This window comes from Seriola aureovittata, chromosome 4, assembly GCF_021018895.1.
Source record: "Seriola aureovittata isolate HTS-2021-v1 ecotype China chromosome 4, ASM2101889v1, whole genome shotgun sequence".
Taxonomy (NCBI): domain Eukaryota; kingdom Metazoa; phylum Chordata; class Actinopteri; order Carangiformes; family Carangidae; genus Seriola; species Seriola aureovittata.
The window spans coordinates 5,131,691-5,150,808 of NC_079367.1; the positions used below are offsets into that span (position 1 = coordinate 5,131,691).

The 19,118-nt window shown below is 40.6% G+C and overlaps 1 protein-coding gene across 3 annotated transcripts; it reads left to right on the plus strand.

The window, feature by feature from the left end:
• The first annotated feature begins 110 nt into the window (after positions 1 to 110).
• rinl (Ras and Rab interactor-like) lies at positions 111 to 12,528 on the plus strand. Of its 3 annotated transcripts, none has more exons than XM_056374088.1 (11): positions 111 to 2,458; positions 2,616 to 2,821; positions 5,932 to 6,043; positions 6,657 to 6,729; positions 7,258 to 7,346; positions 7,553 to 7,635; positions 8,560 to 8,791; positions 9,465 to 10,172; positions 10,280 to 10,597; positions 10,702 to 10,833; positions 11,361 to 12,528. In XM_056374088.1, exons 2-11 carry the CDS (start codon positions 2,642 to 2,644, stop codon positions 11,819 to 11,821), a joined length of 2,388 nt encoding a protein of 795 aa, XP_056230063.1. In that variant the 5' UTR covers positions 111 to 2,458; positions 2,616 to 2,641; the 3' UTR covers positions 11,822 to 12,528. The 3 variants fall into 3 exon arrangements, with proteins under 3 accessions (XP_056230063.1, XP_056230064.1, XP_056230062.1); XM_056374089.1 differs by having other exon boundaries at positions 2,656 to 2,821; XM_056374087.1 differs by having other exon boundaries at positions 111 to 2,821.
• The last annotated feature ends 6,590 nt before the right edge of the window (positions 12,529 to 19,118 follow it).

The following is a 19,118-nucleotide window of genomic DNA, read 5'->3' on the forward strand; positions in this document are numbered from 1 at the left end:
TGATTCAACTATGAGGTCATTTTTTTAAGACTTTGATTAATTTAATTAGGCTTTACAGAAAGTCATAGGACACTGGTTATAATAATCTATGCTGACATTGCACAACCACAAACAGCCATATATTGTTGTACACATCTACTTTATAAACTTAGCTTGACATTAAATTAAATAAGCATCTATAAAAGTTGATGAAAAAAACAACAACATGCAAACAGCGTAACAACTGTCGACACATTTTGATTCACACGTTAATTAATTCTGGCTAATTGCATTTCTCCAACTAATCCCACTGAACCAGAAAATAAAAAAACAGCAGGACCACATTAGTAAGAAGCTCATTGAGAAAATGTAGGTTTTTGGGGCCTTTAAAGATTTATGTAGCATTTACGGGGTTGCGGTCTTCAATATATCGCTGACATCATAATTAATTTCACACTTGCAGTACGTTCACAATGGAAAAGATGAGTGATTTTGCCAAAATATGGTGGGGATGTGAAATTCCACCAGATGTTTAGCTGCAGTGGCATCCGTCATGCTCAGAGTCGGATTGGTCATTTTAAAGGTGCTATAGATGTATGTCTTTGCTATTGCTAAGTAGCATTAACAACTGTTTACGTAATAGTCTAGAAGAAACATTGCGAGTTCAAACTTTATTCTCTACTTGCCAAGAGCCGTCTCCAGCAGTGGAAAGCAATGCTGATGTTGACGCTTGTTTCGCTTCTATTTCTGTCACTTTTTCTATTGAAGTTAATATGCTAACCAACTAGCCCAGTCAGCCCGCGTCCGTGTAGCATCCTGTTTGTCGCTCAGAAGGCGTATTGTAACTTGAAAGACAACACGTTTAGTGACAGAGTAAACATACATCTAGCTCCTTTAATGCCACTCTTATTGTGTATCTTTCCCTTTTAACCAGGCTTAGTGTACTTTATAACGTGCAAACATAAAATATAGTTATGTTAGAAGTGACCTTTTCACAATGTGGTTAGCGCAGAGGCCAGTCATGTTTTTACATGTTTTCCAGACTTTACATTATCTTTAATGTCCGTATAATCTTTTACATAAACAATATTTATGTTTATCTCAATCCAGTTTTGTCTTAATGAGATTGTTGCATCAGATGTAATTAACTAGAGTATAAACAAGACTAAGAGTCTACAGCCATGCTAGCAGCTCTGTAGCCTACTTATGCAGTGCAGTACTTTGAGCTAAATGCTAATGCTAGCTGTTTCACATGCAGTTGAAGTTAACAGGTATGTTCACCATGTTCACCTGCGAGTTAGCACGTTACAAATCGCTAAATAGCACTAAACACAAAGAATAACTGATGACGATAGGATATTCGTTAGTTTAGCAAGTACGTCACCATAAACCGAGGTACTGGATAAGTTAAAAATTAGATTTTGATGGTGACAACCCGCCTAGCCTTTCACTGAAAAACATAATCAGCTACTGTCTTGCAAAATGACCGAACTAAAAACAACAGAGATCAAGGCCTGTGATCACAACTTTCAGCTCACTTTTCTTTTAATTCATTGTCACTCGACAAAAGTGATCATTCTGTATCTGCAGGCTAACACACCTGAGGTTGTTGGTTGTATCTGTTCTGGCTTTCTTGTTGCCAGCTCAATTGGTTCCTCCATTGTACAGATCATGGTGTTGGTAGAAAATGGTTTGAACACAAATTGTGGCAGCGCTGCACGGAAATGTCGGCCGGTTAACAACACCTCTATCTGTGGTTTCCTTCAAGACTTTTGGACAGTCAGCTAACTAAACTGCATGTGAGATAAATCACACATCAAGACCCCACGCAGTCAAGAAATACTGAAAGCTCAGTTTAAGTATCTATATATTTCTCCCACAGCTGCAAGATAAAATCTAACACTTAAGAACACAGATCATCTCAGAGCTTGTGGTGAACCATTTTGAGGAGGACCACCGTCTGTTCTAAACTTTGAAGGTTTTTATCGCTCATGGCGTCTGAGCAGAAGACAGACGGTGTTGTGGAGAGAAAAATACAGCCAGATGTAGGTTTTTAGAGAACAGACAGAGTCTTTTCAATGTTCACACTGTGCACAGACCTGGGTTAACCACATGCAGAGTTATGGGGAGGGGAGGGTGATGAAGGTGCAGCCATCTTCACATGAAAACTGAAAGTACATTAAATGCCATCATGGGCAGGATGCAGAAGAAGGCAAACGTGGCAGATGTATAACAGTTACCTGACTTTTGAAATACAAAATATTTCTGCGCATTACACCAGGAAGCTTCTTGAGGATCTGTGTCTGAGGAGCATGTCTGCTTCCTATTTTAGCAGCATTGGTATTTTGAACTCTTAAGCAACATCTGTGAAGTGTGTAGAAAGGAAGAGCTCAAAACAGAAGATTGCAACATGTGGAGAAATTTGCTAATAGTGTAGAGAAGAGAGGGCACGTGAACTAACTGAACCAGCCTGACACATGTAAGTATTAACCATTTTCAAACATCTTTTTCTAAGAATTCTACAATTTCTTTGTCTGATTATTGAAAATCTAATATGAAACATTATTTATTCTACACTGTTGTCAGCTCTCAATATGTGATTTACCCACTGATCCGTTGTTTATGTGCATGCACAGTTATACATGCACATAAACGTGTCCAAATGCTTGTGTCCAGGGCAGTTCACAGTCAAGTTAATGGGACGACAGCCATCCCGTGGAGGAGCAGCAGGAAGAAGCTGTCGCTGCTGGAGCAGCTGAAGGGCTGTCAGCAGGCCTGGTGCCCTGGGGCTCCCTGGGATAGAGAAGGGGCTCACGCTGCTATCAGAGGAACACCTGCTGGGGTGAGTTGTCCTCTTCGATACAAAAATCAATTTGGATGTTACGTAACATCTGAAACTGCTTCATTTATTTTAGACAAATTCTTGAAATAGGTCTTTTCACGCAAGTAAATTCTTGACTTTTCCAATATTTAAAAAAAAAAAAAAAAAAAAAGGCCTTTAAGCTTAGAAGTCTTTGAGATAAATTTACTAGTGAGTGGATTATAGATCTTGAGCTCCAATGTGTTTGTTTTCACACACGTGGACATTTGGTCGAGTGCAAAGACTGAATTATTCTCCTTTTTGCCAAAATCGTAAGCGTCCATGCAGGTTATATTTTACCAAAATGAAATGAAGTCGCAGATTTTTGATTTTGCCTGAAATATACAGTGTTATTATGACAAAAATCCCACAACTAGACCATCACCTAAAATTTAATGGAATAGTGGTCACAGTCTGTTTGTGAAAGTATATATTTCCTTTTAACTCTGTGTTTCTCATTTTTAAAAAGTATTTCTATTTTTTTGTGTCTCCATTTGTCATCATCAGTCTCTCTACTTTCCTCATCTCCCTGCATGTGCCTTCCCTGATCCTCCCTTTTGCTTCCTCTCGCTCTTTCCTTCATTTGTGAGTAATCCAAGTGACATCATCCTGTCAGCTCTTAGTTAGTTTAGTTTAGTTTGCTGCTAAAGTTTTCTAAAACTAAGTAACTTTGAGTTTGCAAATCAAACTTACTGCAGGGAAGCCTGTAAGATTCACTTAAATTTTCTGTAACAACAGAAGTTTTCTTAGCTACCCTGGAAACGGACATGCACGTCTCTCTGACAGTTGCAGTAGTTCCTTTTTTTGTGTAACATCTGATAGGGCAACAAACAGCAGTTTTGGGGCTCAATGCAGAAGTAAGGCAGTTGCATTTGAGGGAAATGACCTTACAAAATGGATATTTCTGCTGCATGGAGAGAAAATTAGTAGAACAAATATGCATTTAAGGAAGGTGACATTTGTTTTTTTTTGGAAGAGTGACATGCAAATAATAACCCAGAAATGAAAACCTCTTAACTGGCAGCAATAAGTCACTGACACGTGAGTATTTCGAACATCCGAGCGTTTGTTTTTCTTTTTGCACATGAACTCTCAGTGGAAAGCTAAGACTTTTATAAATTAATATACAACAGAGCGCTAATGTGAAACTCTGTACGTCATGGAATTTGTATTCTGACTAGTTCTGTTGATTCAAATGTTGGAAGTTGATTCGTTTATCTCTGCTTGACTGGTTCCATGAATGACTAATGGCTGCCGTTACGAATTGACACAGAAATATTTATTCATATAACATCTGCGTGTCTGTATGTTCAAAGTTTGGTGACCTGCAGTAAACTCTATTTTTGTGCACACTGAGCATGAAAGCCACTTCCTCTGTGCGTGTATAAATATGTGTGCTGGTGCGTGAGAGGAACTCTGAATTCAGTTGTAGAGCCGTTAGTTCGCTGTACCTGTGATTGCATGTGCATTGTTTTACCCAAGTTATTGTGTCTCAACAGACTCTTTGTTCTGTTTTAGTAACTGTCTCCAAAAAAAGGCATTGAAACCTATTTTGTACAGTCTCAGTTTCTCAACATCTATGCAGACAAAGCGAAGTATTACTGGACTGATATGACATCTTTGGCTGTTAAAATTAATTTCTATTTTATGAATCTCTTATGCACAATAAAAAAATGATAATATGTAATAAATACATATTTGAGTGTAAAAACAGCTTCTGGAGGTTTTCAGACTGCTTACCTTTTAAAAAATGTTAAGCAACAACAATTACGAAGAGTTCAGAAACTCTGCTACTCTGCTTCATCAGGACTGTGTGAGTGTGTTTTGCTCAGATTTCATTGGCAGTGACCTGGTAGCATAAGCGAGCTAGTTACTGACTGTAACCTGACTCTGATTCCAATGTTGCTTGGCACATGGAAACACTTGACATCACCTTTTTCCAACTGAACTCTGCCTGCCCTTTGATCCAGTGAAAACGTCACAGACAAAACAAAAACCACGGAAATCTTTAGTGTGAAATATTTAAATTGTTCTAACTTTGTAACATTCAGAGACAGTTTAGCAAAACATGCAAGTACTCTGTTTACCATGTTCACCATCTTAGTTTAGCATGTTAGCATGCTAACATTGGCTAATTAGCGCTAAACACAAAGTACAGCTTAGGATGATGGAATTGGTTTTGTAGGCACTTGGTCATGAACTAAATTACTGGACAAATTAAAATGTTTATCACTAAAAAGTTGGTGCTTCAAACCATCCCATGATCAACTCTGACAGTGGGGATGCTTTTCAGTAATGTTAAACATTGCTGAGATGAACCATGGAGAAAGTCTCCAGGTGTTACACAACCAAATAAGGCACTTAAACTCTTCTGAAGAGACTTGAAGATTATATTTACACAGCTTTTACAGCTGCTCTCCATCCAATCCGACAGAGTTCGAGAGCATCTGTACAGAAGTCTGGAAGAAACTGATCAAATCTTAAACAGCAAAGTTCATTCTTGGCCTTGGACATCGTAAACAAAAACAATCCCAACTCACCCTCCGCCTACTAGCAAGCTTTCTCCATACCTTTCAATTGTATCACACATGTTTCATAAGAAGCTTGAACTGTGATGATGATGATGATGATTTTCCTGCTGTGAGAAGTTCAAAAGGACTTAGTATTTTATTCTATTTTAAACACATCTGGAAAAGAAACAGCTAGTTGAGAGGCCCTGCCACATTCCAGGTCCACACTCAAATAGTATTAGCCACACAGTCATATCAGCCCTTTGAGTGAAAAACCCTTTACTCTTGGAAAATTACTGTTTACGTGACTTTCACATCAACTTGTCATCGTGACTCATTTTCAAAATCAAATCAATTTAATCTTGTTTTTTTTTTCCACACTATTTTATTTTTTTTATTATTATCTGTATGTCCATCCACTTATTTCTCGTTACTCACTGCTCCTCCTCTTGCAGTTTTGTCACCATGTAGCCCGCCACATTTAAGAGAAAACGTCTACCTTCTGAACAGGCTTCCGTAACACTTGAAATGAGTCATCGTGTGTGTGTGTGTGTGTGTGTGTGTGTGTGTGTGTCCCTCCAGAGTTTCCTGGTTCTGCGGGACTCTGTGACGTCTCAGCCCAGCCTGCTGTGTGTGTCTGCTGGAGGAGAGAATGGAGCTGTTCTTGATTATAATATCGGAAACAAAGGCACAGGTATGGACCAACTGTATGCAAAAACATAGTTATTTCTGTGTGTGTGTGTGTGTGTGTGTGTGTGTGTGTGTGTATGTATTTGCATGCTCTAGTCTGTAAGTTCCCTATTTGTCACTTGAAGTGCTTATTTCACGACTCATTACTTCTGCTAAAACTGGACTAACTGTGACTAAACTGATAAACCGTGGCAGTAGCCTGCAGTGCACCTGCAGAACAAACCAGGGAAAGTCGTTACAGGTGAGGAGCAGGAAATGCTCTCACACACCCTCTAGAGCACCCACAAACTGCAAATTCTGGTTCCTGAACCGGTTAACTTCCTTTACCGGCCAATTAGATCCATGTCCAACCGTGTTACATTTACTACACTGCACACTAATGTGATATATCTAAAAATCATAGGCTGAAGGGACAACGACCTGCAGTAACTCTGCTCAGCATTAGAAAATAATGGACCTCATGGCTACTGATGCTGGTGTGATAAAAACTGATGAGCCTGTCCCACTTCTTCTTTAGAAGTCGCCTCTTAGTGCTTCAAGTTTCCAGGAATGTAGATTTTCTTCTAAGCATTTCAGAATTAGACTAATGCTGCCCACGCTCTCTGTTTCTCTCTTAGTGTTCCAGTTGAATGAGTCTCGTCTTTCCTTCTCTGACTTGGCTCAGCTTGTGTTCTTCTACTCTCTGACCAGGTAAGAACCTGATGTTATCTTTTTATATTTGTTGTGTTTTTAATCTTCCACTTAAACTCTAGGCTTCTCTCTGGAGCTCTAGTAAAAACAGGATGGTGAGCCAATCAGACGAGGAGGCTCATAGCATCTCTTCTGAATGGCTCACTGTGTTCTGAGTGATTGGATTAAAAAATAGCAGATTTCAGGTAAAACACTCAGAGCTGACAGTGACTGCCTTGTTGTGATACCACAAAGTTACAGTCCTGACGTCTCGATTTAAGGCTCAGTTTCTGAATACAGGCCGAGTGCATTTCTCTGTGGACTGAGCGCTTTGATACTTTAACAGTATTAATAAAGAACCTAGACCTGATCTATAATCAGAAAAGACATGGAAATCTCACATTATACAATACGGGACCTTTAAAAAATTTAGTTTTGAATTCATTTGAAAATGTAATCAGCAGTTGGTTCAATCTCAAGGTCTATGCAAATCTCATGAATCTGTTTAACAAATGTATCTTATCTCTGTCGTTTCTTCTTCTGTGTCAGGGATGTGTTAGCCGTTTGTCTGTCAATCCCTCGCTGGATCTACAGCGTAACCGACAAGAACAAAGAACGTCTGTCTCAACTTGAACCCGGTGAGTTATTTAGTATCTGCGTTTATTTGTGTCACATCCTCTCCAAGTAGAAGTAATCTCAAAAAAATGCAAAGAGAGAAGTATTTTTGAATCAGTAAACATTTTTTTTAATTGTACTGTTTCGTTTGCTTCCAGTTAACTAATGATAAATAAGCAGTTCTTTGAAACATGTGCTGATTGGCTTGTTTTACACCTCTCTGATTCAGACACTTGGCTCTGCTCACCGCCTGAGCAGCAGACTGATGAAATGACCAACAGGGAGCCAAGCAACGTCATGTGCTCCATACAGGTATGCACTCTCTGTGTGTGTGTGTGTGTGTGTGTGTGTGTGTGTGTGTGTGTGAGAGAGAGAGAGAGAAAGTAAAGAGGATGGTAATAGTATGTGCTTAAGAGCAAAACCGCTCATTTCCTTCTAAATGAGGCAATGTGTCTCAACACCTTAAAGCTGCATGAATCAATATTTTTATAGCGCACACCATTGTCATCAGTGTTGTTTGCAGACACAGCAGGCAACTGTGCTCAGGGAAAATAAACCCAGTTTACACCAGCTGGTGAGCAGCTAAAGAGTCATACTGCTAATGCTAATATCTGCTGGATGTGTAAATAAGCAACTGTTTTCTAACACATTCGCCACCTTTATAAGATGGTAATATGACACAAGACGAGCTAAGACAGTGGGGAAATTTGCTGTGCTACAGCAGCAAAGTGGACAGTAAAAAGAAAGGAAAACTGCAAAATGTCAATATCAAATACTTAAAAACATGATAAATAATAGATAATAATTTTATATGTACAATCCATCTATCCATACTGCCGTCGTGGTGGCAGCAGGCTAAGCCGGAGGGTCCAGACATCCCTCTCTCCAGCAACGCTCTCCAGCTCCCCCTGGGGATCCTGGGGTGTTGCTAGCTCATATGTACAATTAGATATTTAAATATAACAACAATAGCAGCAGATAAGTGATATTGCACAGATGGTGTGTGTGTGTCGCTTATTGAACATGGTGAATTGTAAGTCTTCGGTGCATGTGGACATATGGTATATGTTGTGTTCACACCATTAGTCAATTAATACCTCTTTGAAGCAGAGGTTAGCGATGACTTAAAGCTTCTTTCACACCTCAGCTGTGGTGTTCAGTGTGTCACACCATTCTTTTTTCTTCACTGTTTGTGTACGTGTGTGTGTACGTGTGTGTGTGTGTGTGTTTCCTTAGCTAACTTCCACCAACGGGGCCCTGTGTATCATAAATCCCCTCTACCTTCGTGAACACGGAGATGATTGGCTGACGCACAGGGCGAGTACTACACCGTGCTCCACGCAGCCTTCGAGTTACAGGCGAGAGCGACGCCTCAGCACCACTCGAACGTGGACGGGGGCAGGGTTACAAAGTAAACGGGCCATCTCATTGGACCAGGAGCCCTCTGCTGCCTTTATGGAGAGTTCTGGTAAAGACTTTTGTGGATTCAGTATTTATTGAGAAATTTGCTGCACCCACTTTAGAGGGCCACGTCACTCAAATGTCAAAAAACATATTCCCTGAAGTGATGTTTGACTGTGCAGTTTTGGTTTTACTTTCCAACATGACCTCCATATACACAGGTTATGAGCTACACAGCATTTAAAAATAATAAAGAAAACTCAACAGCAATTTGTTTATGTAAAAGTTAACAAGAACAATCAGCTGTGATGATTTTTAAGGAATTGCTTGAGAAATGCTCTTATTAGCTTTCTTTCTGAGAATTAGATGAGAACATTGGAACACACACATTTCTGTCTGTGGAATCAATTAGCTCAGCTTAGCACAAAGACTGGAGGCAGGGGGAAACCTGGCTCTGTCCAAAGTAAAAAAATCTGCACCTCTAAAGATCACTGATTAACAAGTTTATCGCATTTTTTTTAATCACTTCAAAAATGAATGAAAAAGAAAACAACACATTGTGGTTTGGGGATGTTAGGTTTCCACAAAACTACAACATGACATTTTTACATTTTTGTGTGTCTGCAGATTTTTTACAGACAAGATATAATGTGTGGCCTTGTCTTTCATCAGCTGTTTCTCATTCTCTATAATGTATAAAGTGCAAGGTGCCTTTTCATAATCCATGTCTCCTTGTCCAGGTCTAACCAGAGCTAGGTCAGCCGATTCACCACATTGCCCCCCGGCCCCGTCAACGCCTGTGGCCCCAGCAGGAGTGGTCCTCAGGAGGCCCAGTCAAGATTCTGCCAGCAGGCCTCCGCACAGAGCAAGTACGGGGAGCCTGCAGCCATCTCCTCCCTCCACCCCCGGAAGTTTAAATTGCGCAGCGTCCGAGCTGCAGTGCCATGGCAGCCCCGTTCCTCAGTCTCCTCACAGGGTGTCCTGGATTGAAGACGGAGTCTGGCTACCGCCACCCAGACCCTCCTCCTTGCTCCAGCCCCCGTCTCTCGAGCTTGACTCGCTGTCAATCAGCAGCATAGAGGAAGAGCAGGACTTCCAAATGCCAAGCCCCACACCCCACCACCCGTCAGCACACCGCCTGGCTGACAAGGTCATACATCGGCTCTCGGCGGTGGGCCAGGCGCTCGGCGGGCTGGTAAGTCAGAAGAAAAGACTGACCAATCGTGTGCAAGAGCTGAGCGAGCGGAGAGGTGGTGCGTTCGCAGAGGCTGTGAAAGGATTCGTGGAGATGACGCTGAAGAGGGGGGCTGATCCCGACGGGGTCACAGGGTCAGAGTTCTTACAGGAAGTGAGGTCAACACTTACATCACTGAGGGAGATACTGTGGGACCTTCCAGAAATCCAGGCGTTGTTGGACAGCATTACAGATCTAAGTGACCCAGCGATAGGTGAGTGAGTTGACAGTGAAGTTTGTCAATAGACCGCTAAAAATGTACATTTCATCAGTGTTCAGAGCCTCCGACTCTTCCTCACATACCTTCTGACCCCCCTGTAGACTCGTTGGTGGAGCTCTCCCTCCACAAGGTGGCTCTGAAGCCCGTCTCTGCCCACCTCTACTCCTGCATCCGCACCTCCCGGACAAATGATGGCTGCTTCGAGCGCCTCCGGAGCAACCTGCGTGTGCTGGAGCAGAATGGGGTGGAGGAGCTGGGCGGGTCAGCGGGAGTTGGAATTCCCGACAGTGTCAGCCTGGAGCGGATCCAGCAGAGGTGGACTGCAATGAATGACGCCTACTCCCCGAACAAGAAGGTGCAGATCCTGCTCAAAGTCTGCAAGAGCATCTATCACAGCATGACTGCTAATGCTAGCTCAGGTAAACTGGTGTTCTTATGATTATTACTTCTCTAGCTCTGGCTATGTCTGGACTGGCACCTTGTTTGTTGATTAAATCCTCTTTAAATTCACATCCTCCTGCAGGTACAGTATTTGGAGCAGATGATTTTCTGCCCTGTCTGACATGGGTGCTGCTCCGTAGCGATGTTGTGACCTTACAGCAAGACACAGACTACATGATGGAGCTTCTGGACCCCACACAGCTACAGGGAGAGGGTAAGGCAGACACAATCACCGTTTCATGCTCAGAGAGTTCACTGTTGTGGACAGGTTGGCCAATTTGTAAGTTTCCATGGTTCTTGGAGCCGCTCACATGAACTCAGACTAACTTCAAATTTAGCCTAGTTATAACTGAAGTGTTTGTGGGGTAGAAATTTACACATCACTAAATTAGAACAGGTTGCACCACACAAACTAGTTCTCATGTAGTTTGTACTAAATATTTAAATCCAGGTGTAACTGTTGTATAGATAAAATCCCTCCTTTGTTCATTCATTACCATTTAGACAATGGACACTCAATAGTTTATTCAATAGTGAGCAGTAAATAATAACAATGCTACTAATTCCAAAACACACATATTTCTCTATTTATGCATATGCTTATACTGCCTAAGTTTTAAAACAACTAAACTTAGTGATGGACACAAATAGCTGGTGCATGTAGGTGTAGGTTTGACTCATTTAGTAGATGGTTTCCTACAAATTCGACTGTCTCTCTTTGTTCATTCCCCACAACAACAGGTGGCTACTACCTAACAACTCTATACGCCGCTCTCTACTACATCAGCAGTTTCCGTCCACGGCTTGCAGCCCGTCAGCTCAGCGTGGAAGCCCAACACTCTCTTAACCAATGGCATCGCAGGCGCACACTGCACTGCAACCAGTCTCGTCGCAGCGTGCATCGACGGACCATTCGCAGGCAGATCTGTCGGGTGCAGAACTCCGAGACAGAGACTAAGAGTAAAGAGGAAAGTGGAAGAGAAAATGCTGCTGATGAGTCGCAGCTGCAGACGGAGAGCAGCGCAGAGGCTCTGCAGCCACTGAGAGAGGAGACAGGGAGAGGACAAGGAGACGAGGACCAATCACAGACATCTACTCCAGTATTAGACTGTCACCAGCAAGAGGTAATACAGGAAGACAGACAGGAAGACAGACAGACTCAATGTAGAGCAGAAGAAGAGGACCGAAGAGAATTGCAATGAATAGGGGAGGAAATGGTCTGAGATGAAAAACATGTCCTGTCCTGCTCAAACTCCTCTTGTAAAGAGGTCAAAGAGAGCTTTTGATTAGTGTTATTAACACACTGCTGTCAGTAAATTACTCCTGTCGCCTAATTCAGGGTTTGCCAAGCTGGGAGTTCATAAATCTAAAGATAAATCTGAAGAGTCAAAAGACGGGTCAAAAGAGAGCGATATTTCTCTCATGACCTTTCACAAATTTTAGCTGTTTTCTTACAAAATACTGAACACTTTTATTTACCTCAGGGCCTAAAACCTTCAAATTAAACATTCAGGGAAGCAGAACTCACTAAACTGGCCTAAACTAATCCAAATTTAATGTCATAGTTGTATTGTAAAGAAGAGAATTGTTTACACAAAAATTTAAAATTTTTAAAATTAAAAATTTAATTTAATTTAAGCTGATACTTGAGTTTTTTATATCTAATAACTGATTTCAACTCGTTATAATCTGCTAGTCAGCAGCAATTAATCCACATTTTCCTCAGGAGTTTTATCACACACAGTTATTATTTCATTCATAAATTTGCTAAGGTGCCACATAAATTGGAATTGTTTTGTGTGCTGTTTAATTTAAATTAATGTCATTGTAATGTATAAATATATTAATATAAAAATGATCATTTGCAAAGAGAGAAAAGTAATAAAATGAAACATCTGTTTTTGTTGTACATCTTGTTCCCGCTCTCTCTAACACCATTTCCAGCAGCTGTTTTCAGCTCGATAGCGCTGATAAACCGCAGTCTGTGCTTCTCATATATTATTACAGAGAGTAATTTAGAGATCAAAAATTCTAAATCAATTAAAGCAACTTTAACTCTTCTTCCACAGTTCAAGATTGAAAATATTGCTGATGAAATATAAAAACAAAAGTGCTCACAACAGTTTTACAAAGACATACTGTGTATCCCCATTTCAGCCTCTCAAATAATCCCCTAATACAAATGTGCGTCTTTGGACCACAAGGGGGCAGCATTAAACCTCCTGTGAGACTTAACATTTTTATCCTCTTTGAATGATTTACAGTTTGCAGAATGTAAACAGGTTTGATTATTAATTGATGGAATAAGGTAAGACAGAATCAATACTGGGGAAGATATTAAACAGAGAAAAAAATCATATATTACCCTTATTACTAAAAGCACTAAAGAGCTTGAACGCTGCCTTGAACAGAGAGATGAAATTGAAGCGGTCACAGTGTTGCAGTGGAAATATAAGGTTAAAGCCCCAGCAGTATTATTACATGGAGGCGATACAGATGAAACTCTGTAAAAAGTTAAAAATGACAGATGAAAAGGAATTTACAAGACTTGAACAGTCACTTAGAATTGCTTCAAATCAGCACTGAAGAAATGTTGACAGCTGAAATGTAAAACATTAAAGGAGGGGACGCTGCTAGATGTAAAATCTTTAAAGGTGTTGCAGTGTTGGATGAGGCAAGTAGCTGAAGTCGAAACACCTACTTTGAATGAGTTGAATGGCATGTTGATTATTTTACTTCCTTCTCCCCTTTAATATTTCAACTGCACATTTCAGCTTCTACTTCCACAACAGTTCACATTTTAACTGTTATTGCTTGATTTTCTCTCGTGTGTGAAAAATGCTTTATAAATAAAGTTTGCATGGACAGAAGATAAAACAGCAGTTGAATATTAAATTAAATAATAAGCGCTTAAAGTAGTTGAAGTGGCAGTTAAAGTTTAAGCAGTGATAGTAGAGTCAGCAGTTCACATTGAAGCACTTGTAGAACTAAACTCTTGGGTTAGCTTAGCTTAGCTTAGCTTAGCTTAGCTTAGCTTAGGTTGACAGATGGAAGCGGATGAAGTTTGTACAAAAAAAATGAAAGGTTGAGATTAAAGCAGAAAAATGAAGCAGATGAAGTGTTAATAGGAAATGAAGTGGCGACATCTTGCCCTTTCATTAGTTTTACTTGATTACAACTTCCTTTTTTTCTTGTAATTTCCAGGACATTCTTCCTATCATATCGATTTTTATTCATCGATTGTGGTGATTTTTTTTTAATGATTACTATGTAATTAACTGTCTGTAAATTCAAACATTACCCGAATAGTTAATGAATGCACATACATTGAGCATGTACACATGTAAATAGTTATACAGGGGGCCTCTTATGTAAATGTACACACAGAGCTTCATGTACACACACATATGGAAACGTCTCATCGCTGCATTCTAAATGACCGAGCCAATCAAATTTGCCTAATGAGACATCTGGCATTCTGCCTGCATGTGGATGTCAAGCCCAGAAACAGCTGGGTCTTCACACACACACACACAAACACACACACACACACATATTAAGACATACACACACAAACACATTCCCTTTTTCCTCTCACATTTTATCAGTGCTGTCAGATCTGCTGTAAGACTGTGAAAGATACACAGCGCTATACGCTGGTTCACACATTTATTGGGCGCACGCACACACACACACACACACACACACACACACACAGCAAAAATTTAGGAAGTGTTAAGGAAGGAGTTGTGGTCCAGACTATACTGGCCAGTGAACAGTGTCACCCACTCTCTCTCCACACACAGTTCCTTCACACATGTGATATATTATGCATACATGAGTGTGTGTAACGCTCTCACCACGGCCATAAATTAGATATATGGCGGTGGTGGCGGCAGGGGGGGTGGGGGGTGGGGGTGCAGGGGTGCACAGAGAAGGGAAGAGAAAAGGAGTGCGAGTGTGTGTGTGTGTGTGTGTGTGTGTGTGTGTGTTGGGGGGGGGGGGGCACAGATGGCTATGGCCTGAGGCATTCAAAGTACTGCAGCTAAACATGGAGACTGCAACATACACACACACACACACACAAGGAAGATTAACTGCGGGGGGGGGGGGGGGGGGGGGGGGGGGTTGCTCACATATACAAACACTTAAACATATACTGTATAGAAGGAGGAATAGGGAACAAAGAGCCACCTGCAGCACAAACAAACAGTATATACAGTATTTCTTCACTGTTGAAGAAATCCTCTAAACATTTACAACAACTATTAGTCTGCAATCTGATTAAAAATAATAATATTCAGATTCTGGTGAAACAAAAACTCTGAAAAACTATGTAAAACACTAGAAAAATACATTTTTTGCTTAATGACCGTTGGTGTGCATCTGCAATAATATAACTAAGTACATTTACTCAAGAAACCTTAGTGCACATTTGAGGTACTTCACTTCTTTGTGTGTCTACTGCATCACCATTCGTTGTTAAATATTATACTTTTTACTCCACTACATTGAACAGGCATCACTAGAGCAGGAAGAAAGTGTTGCACAATCTGAATATGTCTTTTTCTTTTATTCAGACAGACGATGTTTGGGCTGAAGTATGTACTTTAGTTAGGAGGTACATTCATTTCTTATGAACAAGCTGCTGAAAACACTTTGAGGATTACTATGAGTACAATATATTATTTTTTAGTATTTCAACTAGAGATGAAAAAACAGTCAATATTTCAGCTCTCAGGCCAAAAATGTAGAATTTAAGAGTCAGTGAAATACAAAACAACTCAGAAATGGCCGACTAATAATATAATAATGCAGAATTTGGATTAGCATTAGCATTAAAATGGCACAAGGGGGGACCCCTGTAATGCTATAAATTTATTAAAAGCTTTAGTCCATGTATATACAAATAGAAAATCATAGTAATATTCAGTAGTAAAAGATTTTTTTATTAGACTACTGTTTTAAAAATGATCACACACTCACATTGTGCTTAAATTGCAGCAGAGATGCTCAGCACAGCTTCACTTTGAGCTCAGTATTCGTCTTAAGTCGGTTTGGATGAAATACAGAGTCTGGCTGCGTCTTTACTGTCCGGCCCTGTTTTGTCCTCATCTGCCTCTCGTCCCCTGTAAAGCATGTATGTGTCATTGTCTTGACTGCGGCCTTTCAGGGGCTGTCACCATCCAACAGCTTGCCTCTGTCACGGCTCGTTCACACACCCACAATAAAACTTTCTCTCTTTCTCCGTACAACCATCCTGGAGCTTTTTTCATTCCCTCTCTCTGTCATTCAGTTCCTCTCTGCTCTTCCTCGTTTTCCCTGCTGCATTCCACCACCACCAACCCCCCTCCCCCCTTTTACTCCCTCTCTCTCTCCCTCCCTTCCTCCCTCCCCCTCCCTCTCTCCCACTTGTCTGAACTCTGACAGGTGTGTAATTGAATGATTAATGACCACTAGAGTAACCCCCACTCCCGAACACACACACGGACACACACTTGATGTTAAAATGGAATTGTGCATATTTATACACACACACATTCATGCGCTGACACACACACACGCGTTTTCACATTACACACGTGCATTCATTTTGCTTCAATAGCCCAAATGGTCAAATTCAAACCGGTAGGAGTCTTGAAAAAACGGAAACATTATAAGGAATGTGGCAATACACTCAATATATATGAAAACATCCTGCACATGAGGGCCAGCACTGTACAAGCGCTGCAATGCAGCTCATGAAAATCACACTGTTGTCATTTTAATAAAAATATCTCAACTTATGTGAATTTGGCAAAATTAATTTCCCTCAGAAATATGTTATTTGCATTAATCAAAACTTCAAATTTCAGTGAAATCCTTGATTTGTGATGCTCTAAGGCGAAACCTCCTCCATGCGCTACAAGGCTTCATATTCTCTCAGTACACAAACACTGAAACACAAATACACATAAATACATTCAAGCACTTTCTCCCTCCCGTCTCCTCCTCATTTGTCAACATAAAAGCAGATTTTATGCAGTGTAATTCCCACCGTCTAATGGAGCCCGTGTTGGTGAGAGACAGGGGCAGCCAATCACAAGCCGAGGCTGTGACCATGAATTACAGTGTGTGAGTGAGGGCTGTACATTGACTTATGAATAAATATGTGTTGTTGATTTCTCTGCTTAGACTTCTCTGCCTGGTTGTGATGTTGCAGGGTTTTTATACATTTCAGGATTGTTGTTTTCAAATAGCTGGAGAGGAAAAAATTCTTCCAAAAGTGGTGATATTCATACATTATGAATGTAGTCCACGGTTGTACAATACATGAACACGTTCAGTAGCTGTAGGAAGAGAGAGCACCAATATTGCATAACATCAATAAAACAGTCCAATATTTTGTGAAATACATCCATTTACTTTCTTGCTGAGAGTTAGACGAGAAGATCGATACCACTCTCACTTATGTGCACAATTAATATGAAGCCACAGCTGGCAACTGGTTAGCTTAGCTTAGCTTAGCTTGGCTTACCTTAGCATAGAGACTGGAAACAAAACTGGAAACACTTCTTGCTGGGAGCAGGCGGTGGTGATTGACGCTTGACACGAGCTTTGGCCATTGTTGTGTTTACAAGACAAGAGGTGATAATACATCCTCTGAGCAGCGCTATGTAGTAATAGCATAACTTCCAAATAGCGCCTTTAATCAAAAACCGAAGTGTAAAAATGACATGTTGTGGATTTACAGGAAGCTGCCGGAGTATTTCTCATTTTAGACTCATTTTAGAAAAATACACTAATTTGATTTCCTGCCAAGAGTTACCATTCTGTCTTATGTGAAGCTGAGCCAGGAGACAGTTAGCTTAGCTTAACACAAAGACTGGATACAGCTTGCTAGCTATCTGGATGGCAGGTGGCAAAATGTACCCGTGTTGTCCCACAAAGAGCTTTGTGTTAACCAGAGTTCACTGTCCGACCTTTAGTCCTTCAAACAGATTAAAAGAAAAGTTGTTGTGTTGTTTTACGTGACAGTGTTGTCAGAAAGACTACCAGCCACACAAGCCTGTGAGGGGGTGAAAGATTAAAAGTGAGGGGCTCGTCCTGAACCACATGGCCAGGGAGGGAGTGTGTGGAGGGACAAAGAGAAATGAAAAGTGGAGGGGTGCTGAGGTCAGGACCTGGGTGCCAGGGACAACAGCTATTTCCTGTTGACCTCTGTCTGAACTCTGGCCCCTGACCCCCCTCCTGCCCCAGGCTAAATGGGGGCAGGGTAAAGGGGGGGGTATTCAGTGTTTGTTGTGTGTTTGGGGTGCTGTGTATAGGGCATTAAAAGGAATTATGTATGGATGTTTGCTGGATAAAAGGATGAAGAGAAGAAGAGAGGTGAAGGTTGTGGATGGGAAAAGTTTAAAGCGATGACGTAGAGGTTGTTTAAGTTTTGAGTGTTTGTACTTGTTGATACATTATCCTTAATTTAGGCAATAAAGAAGCAGGAAAGAAGGATGTGAGGACTGGAGATCTACAAAGGCCACATGGAGCTCTGGTCTGAGCTATAAAACATTAAAAGACATGAAACTTCTTTGCTCTCTGTGATAATCCAGTCTGTGTGACAGATCGCTGCAGCTGCAGCCTGAGGCCTCGGTCAGAGTTAAACAGATAGTCAGAGGAAGGGACAGAGTGACGTGACTTATGACTGGAAAAAAGGAGGAAGATTACACTATTTTTCAAGAAAATGTCGACCGATAGCGAAGGTGGTTCATTGTGAATGTGTTGAACATCTCATGAAAAAGGCAGAATATTCCTGATTATTGTAAATGAAGAACACACAAGTGTTTTGGGCTGTTTTTAAAAAGTTGTGCTGCCCGTTTTTTGACTCTGCATGTGTTTGGAAAGTCGTGAATAAGGAGAGGAGAGTGCTTGAATTATATATCTTTACCCCATATATATTTCATTGATGTTTATTCGATTAAAATAAGATGAATAAATCTAGGAATAAAGAATGGTGAATGAAAAGCTCCAGGGAAAGACTACATCCAGGACTGCTGTGTTTATGAAAAAGTTTGGGGGGAGTTTTTTGGCAGAAATTTGCAAATCTGCAACATTTTATTTTTGACTTTTAGTTTCTACAGTGTCAGTCAGAAACAGCAACATTAGCTGTGTCACAATTAATAATCTCATCTGTGAGTGCATGAACCTGCATCAGCCTCAATCTCCATGTGAGATGATTGTTACTTGAACAGCAGCTCAGAAAGAAACAGAAATATATCTAACTGGGACATTTTGCAAAGTGAAATCTTCATTTTGTATGATCGATTTAATTTTTATTTATCAAAAACAGGTTACAGTGCAATATTCATGATGCACAAGGAAAGGTCGTGTGTTCATGTTTAATACAAACTTAAATTAAAAAATATGTTGCCTCATTAAAACAACTACAATATAGACGCTTTATGTTTAACCAAAAGTCAAAATTTCAATGTGCACAATTACAATCACTATTTCCTGTGACACTGG